Consider the following 13,449-nt stretch of genomic DNA (forward strand, 5'->3'; position numbering starts at 1 on the left):
CTAATTACTTTGATGATCTCCTGACCTTTCATCTAGCACAACCAGCATGTCAAATTTTTCACTTCTTCAAGTGAAATATCTCAATATCCACTGGATGGATTAGAACAATTTTTATTACAGACATTTATGGTTTCCAGGCGATGTATCCCTTATGCCTTTCGTAATCCCCTGACCTTTCCTGTCGTGCCACCATGAGGTTGACATTTTTGGTTCATAGTTAAATGTCTGAACAACTATTCCCCCAGAATTGTTACAACTTAGGTGATGCCTTGACATTTTATCTAGCATAGCCTAATCATTCAGCAAAACTAATGACATTGCCATCAGCTTCAGCTGATAGAACTAATAAAATAGTTGCATCATGTAACATTTGGCCATTGAGATTGTTAAAACTAGCTATACTCTTGTAAACCCTTTTGTGTCAGGTACCAGATATTTAATTTTTTTTTTTATCAGTTGTATAATGCATTCAAGGATAGAAACTTGCTCCAGTGTAAGCAATTGATTCCTGCACAATCAACAGTATAAGGGTGTCTACGCTCATCTCCAGGTGATATTTCCATCTTAAACCAGAGATCTGCTTTTTCAACATTAGATTTCCTCTTTCCCTCTTCCCCTGTGCCTCTCTGGTGTGCACTGACTTTCTTCTGTCTCTCTCTTTTAGAAAAAAAAAGAAAAAGAAAAAAAAACAGCAGAAGTAACTTTCTCTCTGAGTTGGGAGAGGCTAGATCTGAATCTGTCTGGCCCATACTGAGTGATTTATCTCCCCATTGCATGTGTGTACAAGTGTGTGTGTGTGTGTGTGTGTGTGTGTCTGTTTGTGTCTGTGGGGTTTATGTGTTTTCTTTCCGGGACCCTGAATGTAATAGGCCAAGGTGAGGTACTTCCAACTTAAAAGTCAATAGTTTGTGAGTGGTTTTGTGCCCTGGAGCTCATGTCACTAATCGACAGCAAAACAACTCTATTCTCAACATTGATTTCGTTCTCTTTCTCTCTCTATTTGTCTGTCTGTCTTACCATCTTCATATTGTCTACCTACACACTTTTCTGTGGATTAGTTAATATCAAACTCTTGTGAATTTCCATATACTACAAAGAATTTCTTGATCTCTCCACCTCTGTCTCTATTTCTCTCTCTCTTTCTCTCTATCTCCAGGTTCAGTATTTTCTCTTTCTCACCTTTTCTCCTACTCATCCTCTCTTTGTTTTGACGCCCTGTAGTTGGCTGTTTTCCCTTGGATCTTCCCTCAGTCATAAATCACTGTCACCCCACTTCTAGGAGTGGGAAACCAGCTGCCAGCATCAACAGTTCTGCATGCATGTGTGCGTGCGTGTATGCGTGCATGCATGTGTGTGTGTGTGTGTGTGAGTAAAGAGAGAGAGAGAGAAAGAAATACAGCAAGAGAGAATATTTCAAAGTGTCCACCATCTCAGCGAGCATGCATTTCACTGGGCTTGTTTGTGAACCCTTCATCTCTCAATACATATACACACACCTCCATGCAGTGAATATTTGTGTGTGTGTATTTGTGTGCTCAGATGCCCTTGACCAAAACTGAGGGATGAGGCTTGCTGGACTGTATCTGCTATGAAAATTAATGCCAGAGGGTTATACACAGCAGGCTTTGCATTGTATTACTGACTGTAGTCACAGTGTGAGGAAAAAAGCAAGAAGGAGAAAAATAGGGAAAGAAAAACACATGCATAGAATATAAAAATGCACACAGAGGCATGTACAAGCACACACAAGACTTTGTCGCTTTATATCAAAGGAAGATACTTGAACCACAAAGTTATCTTAATTTGTCAAAAGCACAGTTGAAGTGATGTGAGCTCTCTGGAACTTATGTCTTTTCACAGTCTGTACATGAAAACATACATACACATTCAAGATGCACAATATGCTCACATACATTCATGCCCATACAAATAACCTTACCTGCACATGTACACATTGATACACAGGTATTTACATCTAGTGTTGGGCAGTGATGCCTCATGTAGTAACAGTAATGTGATAATTTATTTCTTTTACAAGTGCTGTAAGTGATTACAATCATATTTATATTACAGTTATTAATCCCAGGAATCCTCCATTACTTTGGCATTTTTGGGGTCTGCTTGCTAGCTGTCTTAGCGAGAGTTTGATGGAGGGTTGATATCAGTTTGGTGTCTGTGTCTAGCTGCTCGTTGATGTGATGTGGGTGTGGGGTTTTTGGAGTTGTTGGAAGGTCACCTTTGATGGAGCTTTGCTGAGTAATAAAAATAATGTAACAAGTAATATAACTAATTGCTCCCCATAACAATTAACTGACCTGTATAATGTACTTAGATTCACAGTTTCAGAGCTCTCAGATATGAAGGACTGACTGACTGAACTCTGTATTGCAGTCATGTGTTTCCTCATGGCCTACCTGAGGAGTTCACCCTGATCTTCACCCTGGCGTTAAAGAAGGCTGCCCTGAGGGACACCATCTACCTCTTCCAGATATCTGATCAGCAGGGATACCCAAAGGTGCAGCCCTTTTTCCTGTTTAAAATTCAATCTTCTTAGCCTTGGCTTTTCTTTTATTTGCTCCCTCTTTGTTGAGTTGTCCACCTTCTTCTCTTCCTCCTGCAGACATCCCTGTATCCATATTTCCCTGCCTCTCTATTAACCTTCCTTCTCTTTGCCTTACCTTCCTCCCCTGTCCTCTCCCTCCCAGCATTCTCAGTCTCCCACCTTGTAGTCATCATTCCCTTTGTCTACTCATTTTTGCTGCCTCTCATCTCTCTTTTGCATAGTCATCTACTTTCCACTTCGATCGATCGATCTTTTCTCACGCGACACCTTTTCAATTCTCCCCCCTTTTCATTCCGGCGCGCCTTTTGTCCTATCTTATTCTTCATCCGCTCCCTGTCTCTCCATCGCTCCTCCCTCGATCATCTTCTTCTCTCCTCTTTCATTCACCTTCATTGTTATTCATGTGTGTTCCATAATGAAGCACTGGAGTCCCTCAGAGTCCGCATAATCACTAGGAGTCTGAGGCCAGATTTAAATACTCAATGTGTATGATGGATGGAGGCCAAATCCCCTCATTAGGAGTGATTGATTGGCTGTGCTGCTTTCGTGTGTAATTAATATGTCTTCCCCCTTACCTCATCTCTGCTACTGTGTTCTACAGCTTTGTCAGGTGGTAGTTGCATGTACATATTACTCTTTGTTGAAGCCACTGCCTTCTCTTCTCTTTCTGAAACCCAGCTCTCTGTAGACCTCAACGGCCCTGATGGCACCCTGTCCCTGAGAGCCAGAGGGGTAGACCCCAAATCTGACCTGGTGAGCTGCGTTTTCAATGGGGAGGGTGTGGAGTCCCTGATGGACCTACGCTGGCACAAGGTGGCCATCAGCGTGCAACATGAGGCCGCCTCTCTCCACGTGGACTGCAGCTCCATCGAGACAAAACCCCTGGAGCCCCGTGGAGATCTGCCCACTGACGGACACACTCTGCTGGGCATTCGGGCTTCAAATGCTCAGCCTGTGCAGGTATGGATTTATGGAGAAATGGGCGAGAATATAAAGAAAAGATTTGATTGATTGATTGTTTATTTAAGCGTCCTGCACCTTTCTTGTGCCAAGCCCATATGGGCTTACAAGACACTAAACAATAACCAGGATAGCCACATGACAAAGAATGTACAAATTCAAAAAGAGCACATTTCAGAGCAGTCAGTTTACATAACAGAAGTGTCCTGATGTGATGGATACATCTCTGTTTTAGCTGCCAAGCATCTCCTATAAATCTCATCTAAACAACATTAAAAAGCTAACTGAACATATTAGCTTCAGACAACCAAAATAAATCAGGAGTCTTCAATTGGATCTTTTCAAACAAATAATTCCTCAAGTCACTGTACAAAGGGCAATGGAATACAAATTGAAACCCATCATGGGCAACACTAATTAAAGATATTTTTGGTCAGTATTTCCTCTGGCAACTGAATAAAAATTCCACAACCTCACCAAAATATCTGTGTCTGTGCTGTCTTGACTATAGAAGAGTTTTTAATCAAGGTTAAGATTTGCAATGTAAATGTCAACTAAACTCAGTCTTTGGAAGTGTGGTGACCTTTAGTCTCTCTCTGTGTGAAGAACAAACTGTTACTAGCCTGTTAAAGGGGCCATGTTATACCCGTTTTCCACAAGTTCCACACAAACTCAGTCCCCTGGGGTCTTAATAAAATGTTTCTGACATGCTTTGGTCAAAATAGCACAAGGATCAAGCACCACAGCAGCTTTCTCATCGTGTCTAAGCAGCCCTGCTCGGAATGGCCAGTTTGACTATAAATAAAGTTAGATTTTGCGGTGATTTAATTGCAATACACGGATCAAATGGATACCGAAATAACTACATCATGATGTCAATTTGTAAAAAGCCTGAATTCATGCTTTGTCAGTTCTGTCCGCAAGATGACAAGCAAACAACTTTTAAAATACTTGTTTTCTGAATGGACTTCAGATAAAATAACTTAATCTAAAGACATACACACATCATCTAAAGGCATGTTATTATTATTGTATTATTGTTATACACATAGATATCTACATACTGTGTAACTTTAAAATTACATAAAATCACTGGCTTTTAAGATGTTTATTATTGATTACAGCAGCTGAAATGGTGTGTGACTCCAATGTTAGCTCCGGCTAGATTGAGAAGCAAGATTGAAGATAAATCCACTTAATCCCAAAAGTTTGAAAAACAAACTCCTCCTGCCGGTAAACTGCTCCAGATCAGAGAGTTTATTCCTTCAGAAGATGAGACAGCAGCAGCAGTGACGCAGGACTCTCTGGCTGTGCTCCCCGGCCGGCTCTGTCCTGCAGAGCTCCCTGGGGCTCAGCAGCCGTGTGTCGGCAAGCAGCGGCTCTGTCCCTTGTCCAGCCCCACAATATGCGTAAATTTTTCGCCCTTAGCTTAGCCTAGCCTAGCTTCATCACATGTGCCCCACATCTGAAGGGCTTGTTGAATCACATGAGTACAGAGCAAGCCAGCCCACATCAAACTGACTGGGTGGTCTTATTTCACTTATTTGTGTGTTAGTAGGCTCATCAGAGACCAAAATACACATGCACAAGCACTGAAAAAGTGAGTTTTTTCATAATATGGTCCCTTTAAAGATGTGGTTTGAATGAACCAAATTCCTTTATTGGGACCTTCACCATAGAGAATGGCATGGTAGTGCGCTGTTAAATAATTTTATGGGAACTAACATCCCATAAAGGCCTTTGTACTGAAATAATTCATTCTCTCCATGTGTGTAGGTGTATATTCATATTTGTGTATTTGTCTGTGTATGTGTTTTAGACCATAGGCTTTGCCCCTGAGGGGCCGTTTTCTTTAAGGCAATCTCATTCAGTCCTGATTAAAAAGTGAGCGGACTACCTGGGAGAGTGGGCCTGTAGTGAGCCGGCACTATTAACACTAAATAGATCCAGTAATCCAGGCGCTTAGTTTGATGATCAATTAACTGGCCTACTTAGAAAGTATGCAGGGTCTTTTGTTAGCACAGGGAGGATGTATTCATACATGCACGCACACACACTTGTATACACACACACAGAAACCTCCTGACAAAGTGCTTGCCTAATACATTTTATAAATGAGAAATGAATTGGCTCTCAACCTTGTTTACTTCCTCATTTAAACTTTTTTTTTTACATTATTGAATAAACAAAGCAGAGGACATATGGAGGCCTGTACATGGAATACTATATATCACAATATCTTTTTTTTTCTCCTCTTCTCTCTCTCTTGCTCTCTCAGATGGACATTCAGCAGGTGATGCTCTACTGTGACCCCTCCCTTGCCATTCAGGAGGCCTGCTGCGAGATACCTGGGGCTCGGGTGAGACCATTAACATTACATTACTGTCTAACAATGAATTTGTATGAGGTACACCCTGAATTCTCCTCACCTACAGTTCTAGTTCAGTTCAGTTTTATTTAAGTAACTCACCGAATGAAATGCTAATTTGGAGCATCATCTCACCTCAGTTAAAATTTTCTGAACCTAAGCTAAACTAACTCCACTGACAATAACTCAACACTTGTTGCAGCTTCTTCACAATAAAAGTCAGTCATCCACTTGAAGGTTTTTACTGCAGCAACAGCTGCAGGAAAAGCTGAGTGTGCATTATCAGAATTAAACACCAATTAAACACCACACACCAACAGTCTCTACATTTGCTCTGGAGGCTTATTCTTGTTAATCAGCAAAAGTTTGTCTTCATAATGCAGAATACTGTTTTTTATTAACTTCTTTTAGGTCATCAGAAAAGAAAAAAAAGAAGACTTGGCAGCTCACCTTAGATTTTGTTATGCAGGAGGAGACCTTACTACTGCATATAGCACTCCTTCCATTACTTGACTTAGCCTTCCACAAATATGAAAAAGCCTGACTTATTATATTGGTTAACACAATGTTCTTCGGAGGCTTTGTTTAACATAGGGTATTATGTATACAAATTGACTAGGGCTTAAAGTAATTCCATTGTGTGCAGTTATGCCACATCAACTGTGGTTTTCCAATACTGTTTGTACTCCTTAGTGTAAATGCTTAATTAAAAGTATCACTTGCTCTCTTTTGCAGATTTAGAAGTGCCATTTTATATCATTTTTTCCTTTATAGTTATCTCCCTTTTTCATGCCCATTTACCTCTTCTCTTAATCTGTATTTTTGTGCAGTTATTGTTTGTAGGCTTCAAACAAAAACCTTATCAAAGAGAAAACAGATTCTATGGGCTTAAATACAATTGTGTATTTCTACCAGACATGTGAAAACAGAGCAAGCGGATGTTCAGGTATTGGAAGCAAACAGCCAGTTTGGGTTTATTTTTAAGCTGTTGGTATTTTTGTGCTCAGCCAACTTTTTGTCAGAAAATTCTCCAGGGTATGTGTGCTTATGTGTCTGTGTGTGTGCATGCATATGTGTCTTTTTCATTACCAAATGAATTTATGAGAGGGATACAAATAGGGTGAGAATTTACCTCACAAGTTTGAAAGTGTAGGGTCCTCTGGAGGAGGGACTGAGTGCTGTAAAATTGATTAGAGAGTTTGAAGAAAGAATCCTCTTCTCCTTTGCTGAAGGCATGTGTGCTGCAGGGCTCCCTCCAAGCTCCACTTAAATTTGAAATGAGGAGTGAAGGAGCATACATGCACGCACATACACACTCACTCGAATTCCTGTACAATCATGAAGTCTGCAGCTTCTTGAAATACAAAGGAAAGAACAGCTAGTTGTCAATAACTTTGACATTGGATTTTAGAGATATTACATTTTAGTTTTATTTCATGGTGTTTAGATTGTTTAGTTCTGTTTAGTTCAACATTTCATTGTTGTAGATGTCATTGAAAATTATACATGTGCTCTCATCAGCTAATTTCAAATATACTCAGTGTTAGATGAATGCCATTTTCTATGAATGGCAATGCCCATCAGTTGGTTGGTGTGTTGGTACACCAGTTTTGTCCAGACTAAAATATTTCAACAGCTACTGGATGAATTGCTGTGAAGTTTTGTGCAGACATTCATGGTCCCCGGAGGATGAATCCTACTGACATTGCTGATCCCCTGACTTTTCATCTAGTGCCACAATGAGACATATGTGGTTATAGTGATATTCCCTCTCATTATAAATTGAAATAAATTTGATGATCCCTTTACTCATCTAATCTTAAGGTAATTTTTTTTGAAATGGTCCAATACTGGTCTAGTATTGGTTTATGACCTAATATTTGTACTTTATGTTTAGTGCTAATTAGTGAATGTTAGCATGCTAACATTTAAACTAAAATGGTAAACATGGCAAACACACCTGCTAAACAAGCATGTCATCATTATCATTGTGAGCATGCAAGCATGCTGACTTTAGCAAAAGCAAAAGTCCTGCCATGCCAAAGTACAGCTTCACAGAGCTGCTAGCATGGCTATGCTAAGACTCTTCTTGTTCTACATACAGTCAAGATTTGACTGTTTTCAGTCATTTCTACAAGGTGAAAAGTTTTTCTTTTCCTTTGGATAGATGATAATAAAGGGGAGGACAGAGAGGGGTATTACATGCAACAAATTTGGTTTTCAAACTTTTGATATTACGGTTATGCTACTCAGCCATTAGGCTGCACTACTGGCAAGGCCCCAAGAGGCTTTCTATCCTAGTGGAAATCTGGAGTTTGACATACACTAATCTCTATTAACAGATATCTACATATGAATCTGTAGGCAACGGGACAAGATTTTGGTACCAGAAGCATTCTGGTTTCTGTAGTGGTAGTAGTAGTAGTAGTAGTCTGAGCAGTATTGACTCATCACGTTTGAGTGGGCTTTGGTTGCATGCAGGTAAACAGTCCGTATGGAGAGCAAAAGAGGTGGAACGCATTGGCCAAAATGCAATCTTGGCTATAGAACCCATTGGCTATAGTATGATGATGATTTTGGTTTTTATTAGGTTTTAAAAAAAGAAAAAAAGAAAAAAAAAAGTATCTGCATTAATATGCATCTGGTTACAGAGATTAGCTGTAATGTCATCTGGACCGTCTCAAGTTGCTAATTGGACTGTAAACAATGACTGGCGCATGGAAGAAGAAGTCCCAGATATCCGTCATGCATTATCCGGATAACCGCTGGTTACACCAGAAGCCCTGAAATATTGACCGTTCCCCCTGGAGGCTAAATCGTTGTCAAACAGATAGCCAGTGGGTTCTAGGACTGGTCATACACCAACTACAGAAAAACATTATATATGATTAAAAATAAGGAAATATTTTCATCTTTTAATCAAATATCTGCTGTCTGCCAGATGATGTGTTAAATGATAGCTCAACCACCAAAGAAAGGTGTACAATGCAGGTTGAATTTCACTCACTGGCCACTTAATTAGGTATACCTCTACAATCTAATTCAATCCAATACAACAGTTCTGCCATGAATTCTACTTTTACAAAGCCTTTAAATTTTCAGTTTTTTTGACACTGTCAAAAGGCAATAATTCTACTGTTTTTTATTGAGGTCATAGTGGATGTTGGTGTTGTAGTGGAATGTTTCTAATATATTGCTGCCCTCATATGTAAATGAGGTGGACAAAATATTAGACAGATTGTATCATTTGCATTAAATGGATAGTATAGGTTTGTGTTGGAATAATGATATGTATAAATAGATTGTAAATAATAATGGACCAAGCACAGAATCTTGTGGTACCCCAAGTGAGAACATCAGTACAAAACACCTGTGTCCTATCAGACAAGTTTGAATGAAACCAGTTCTGAGAATGATTATCCAAGCACATAACAGCTCTTTTATCCTGTCTTAAATTATTTTTTATTGCATGTTTGCAGTGTCCACCTGATGCTCCCAAGAGTCGACGTGCGGCTGAGAATGACCTGGAAAACACATTTAACCAGGTAACAGCCTCCTTTCAAACAAATGCACACAAAGCAAGAAATTTTACTGTTCGTACAGATACAAAACAATGCAAAACACATAGAATGACACTGTAACTATAGGTTGTAAAACCTATAGCAAGCATTTCAGTCCACCAACAAATTGAGGGGAAAATGTCATGAGATCGTCTGTAAACTGTGTCTCTTCCATCATGAATCATCACAACATATGGTTCTCATCAGGCAAGACATAGACATACAGACACAGACACGCACTTGGCATCAAAGAGCTTTGTTCTTAAGGCAGTTTGAGTTGTCTGAGATGCTCCTGCTGGCAAGCAAACACTGGACTGTAGGACTTACACCAAATGGCGTAGTTATGCTCCCTTGAAACTCTGCTGTGGAAAACATGTTTTCTACTCTGCTGGAGTCTTTAGCACTTCTGAGTTTTATATGACTCCAGTTAAGTCTGCTGGTAGCAATCGTTCAAAGTATCCGTGGGCTGTGTCGAGCGCATGACAAATAGAGCCTTATGCAACACATGGGAGAAGTTTTTTTCCATAAATTTCCATGGTGTTTTTTATGGTTGCTTCAATGCTGCCTGATACATGAAGTTCTTCCAGTATAACGTAAAGGCAATTTACTTTTGTTTCCACACCCACTTGTTTCATCATTCATTTTAATGGGATCTATATCCAATTATCTATTCATTAGGACCTGATGTTTGTCTTGTGGAATGCTTGTGTTAACTTAGAGCTCTGGCAGACTTCAGGACACAGTAATCAATCCCACAGATGGTTCTAGCCAGACACAGTTACAATAACTCAAGGCAAGCCATCTCTGTTTCTTTCTCACTCTCACCTGTCACACTCTGTCCTTCTCCTCTACTATCAGTTGTTGCAGACTGAATATGGTATCATGATGTTTAGTCTGATATAGTAAAATGCTCCAGGGTTAATTTTACCATTTTACGTTACTGAGCTACAAATGCTTAACTTACAGCCCAGACACATTTCTGTTCTGTTTTCTATTTTCTAGTAATTCCTGCCTCCTGTCTTGTTTATTGTCATTTCACAAACATGTACACACATGCACATACAGGTGCCCACTAAATTTGAGGAGTTTCTATTTTTATACGCAAGTTAGCTTTGTACACAGTAAATGAACAATGAAATCCAAGATTCCAGTGTGTGCACCAGATGTTACTGAGTCATAGCACTGGTTCCACTGAACTAAGCCTCACTGAGTGACAACATATTTAACTCAGCATACATGGAATATCATGTGTTTTGTGCTGTACATTGTTCCTGTGGGGTTAGCACAACTGGGATCAACTACTGGGGAACTTCCATTTCTGGAAATGTATATCCCTGTTTTCTTCTTAGTGGTTCTAAAGCAATAGGTCAGCATTTTGGGAAATATGCTTATTGGCTCTCTTGCTGAGAGTTAGATTGGAAGATCAATACCACTCTCATGTCTGTATGGTAAGTATGAAACTACTGTCAGCCTTAGATTAGTTTAGTTTAGCATAACACAAAGACTGGAAACAGCTAGGCTGGATCTTCCCAATGGAAACAAAATCCACCTACCAGTACCTCTAAACCTCACTCACATTTCCAAAATTCAGTCTGACCTATTTGGTATTTTTGGAAACTTTTGGATCCCCACTACAATTTAATATAAACGTCTATTGGTTTGAACAAGGTTTGACTGCACAGCATGAGTTTGTAATGAATTGTATTAGGCTTGGTGCAAAGGTGTTTATAAGATTGCTCTGTTTGTGCTTGGGTCACAGCAGTTACTGCTTTCCTGAGGTATGACAAATCTCACCCACACTGTTTCTTATCTTCCCACACTGTAAACCTCTTTTTTCTTGCTCTCTTTCTTGCACTCTTTTCAACCCAGCTCCCAGCTGAAAGGTCATCGAGTCCTCAGAAGACCCAAAGGCTTATGTGTGTCTTGTTTCCCCAGTCTCAGTGTGTTTCTACTTGACTTTTTATGTTGAAGTCCAAAATCAACTGTAAAATGTCCTCCTCTCTTCCCTTTGCTGAAACCCTGTATTTCTCTTCTTCCAACTCTCTTCCTTGAACAGATTTTTTTCTTTTCAACTTTTCTGTCTGTCCTGTCTTTCTTGTTGTTTTTGTCTGATTTGTAACAAACCACAGTCCATCTCTTTATTTGCCCCAGGGCTCATGAGGTATACAGTACTTCTCTTCCTCTCTCTCCTCCGTCCCTTTCATCTCATTTTTTCACTCAGATTAAAGAATAACTGTTAAATGGCCTGTGTAGATGGCCCTTATTTCTCCTTTCTTTGTTTGCGTATCTGATGCAATGAATTGTAATGCCAACAAGGTTTAAAAGGATGCACTGCACATGCAACAGGAAACAACAGCTTGCCTATGCCAAAGATGTCATATGACGTTGATATTATGGAAACTTTCAAATGCAATCCCTGCCATTCCTTGGAGCATCTTTGAGAGATTTAGTTTGACTATTACTATGAACTGCCGCAGAACTTGCCAGTGACTGGGAATATGAAGCATATGATCAAAGGTTTGAGGAGATTGTTAAAAATGTAGATGCATTTGTTGATACAATTTGAGCAAGAAGTAAGAAGTAAGCAAGATGATATGGTGTTGCCAAAGTAGTGACAAGCAGACTAAGTAATGTTTCTGAGAATGGCCTTCAAAGCTATTGGATTCAGCTTGTCTGAATATAAGCTGAGCCAATCTCGGCCATGAAACTGTCAGCGTTACTGTCTAAACATAGACAAACCGATTGTGAAGCCAAAAATGGTAGCAATATTGAGGTCACTGACAGATATGATGTAAAAGAAGAAGCAGGCCTGACAGTTTCTTTATTTCTTTCCTTCTTTTTCTCCACCAACAGGAAATTTTTGCTTCCAAGGATCTGGCAGAGAAAGTAAGCCTCACAATTCGCACCCACACATATAGCGCAACCATTTGGTTGGTTGGTTTGGTTATTGATTTGGTTGGACTTTCTGGAGTGCTCAGTGGCTCAGATAAGCATATTTCATATGCTCTTCATTTGTCTGCGTGGGTTTCCTCCAGGTTCTCCGGTTTCCTCCCACAGAACAAAGACATGCTGTTTAGGTGAATTGGAGACTCAAAATTCCAATATGTACCCTTCTTTTTACCCTGTACATCCTGAAATAGGATCCAGGATAAGAGGGTATATGGATGTGTAGACTCCCAACTTATATCTATCGCTGAAATTCAGACAGGAAGACAATATGCAGGCCATATGTTCATATGTGTGTGGTGCATGGGATTAGAAGAAGAAATAGTTTATCTCTATTTCCTCCTCCCTCCCTCCCTTGCCCAGCTTGCTGACTGACTGAGGACTGATTTACACCTCATTATGCGCTGAGTCTCAGTCGGGAGTTGCTGCTGCCTATTAATTTTGTCATTCACCTACAATAGGCATGTTCTGTTCACAAATAGAATACAAAACTCTAGACGCTTCATTATGTCGCTCCTGTGTGTGCTTACTAATGCAGCTGGACGCCTCCCCTGACTTCCTCAATGTAGGTTATTACCTGGATTGGAGCACACAGCTTGCCCTGCCACTTGGGGCACCCACTTGCAAAGAAACAAAAGTGACTTTTCTTCTGTGCCACGAATTTAATTTGGTCAAATTACACAAGCGACAGTTTTGCAGGGTAAAAATAAGCACAGTACCCATAGGAGTCTGTCGATAATATAACCTGATATTATGCAGTACAACATCTATCAGACAAATATGCCAAGCAGGCCTATGTATTAATGTGATTATGGTAATAAATGATCCGAGTACAGGGTAGATTTGGCTTATTCTGCACAATCCTAAAGCTCAGCCAGAAACCAATTTTCCTCAGTGATCATGTCAAGCTGCTTCAGCTGTTCCTCTATAGTGTGTTCCTGCTACAGTGACTTCTTGGTTATGTGAGTCAAAAGGCTTTGCTCTGCCAATCAGCAGGAATCTATTAACACAAGAGGCTATTACAGAAATAAAGTCCTAGAATCTTCTTCCTT

The 13,449-nt window shown here is 39.9% G+C and overlaps 1 protein-coding gene across 9 annotated transcripts in view; it reads left to right on the top strand.

Moving 5' to 3' along the window:
* col16a1 (collagen, type XVI, alpha 1) overlaps positions 1-13,449 on the top strand; it is a 70,569-nt gene that overhangs the window by 18,975 nt on the left and 38,145 nt on the right. For 7 of the 9 annotated variants that reach the window (XM_042435346.1, XM_042435343.1, XM_042435347.1 and 4 more), the window contains exons 5-9: positions 2,392-2,515; positions 3,242-3,523; positions 5,802-5,882; positions 9,371-9,436; positions 12,305-12,337. In XM_042435346.1, coding sequence (XP_042291280.1) covers positions 2,392-2,515; positions 3,242-3,523; positions 5,802-5,882; positions 9,371-9,436; positions 12,305-12,337 — 586 coding nt within the window. The remainder of the gene's footprint in view (positions 1-2,391; positions 2,516-3,241; positions 3,524-5,801; positions 5,883-9,370; positions 9,437-12,304; positions 12,338-13,449) is intronic. The other 2 variants (XM_042435349.1, XM_042435352.1) reach the window with 1 other exon arrangement.

The sequence above is a fragment of the Thunnus maccoyii genome, chromosome 15, assembly GCF_910596095.1.
Source record: "Thunnus maccoyii chromosome 15, fThuMac1.1, whole genome shotgun sequence".
In the NCBI taxonomy this organism is placed as follows: domain Eukaryota; kingdom Metazoa; phylum Chordata; class Actinopteri; order Scombriformes; family Scombridae; genus Thunnus; species Thunnus maccoyii.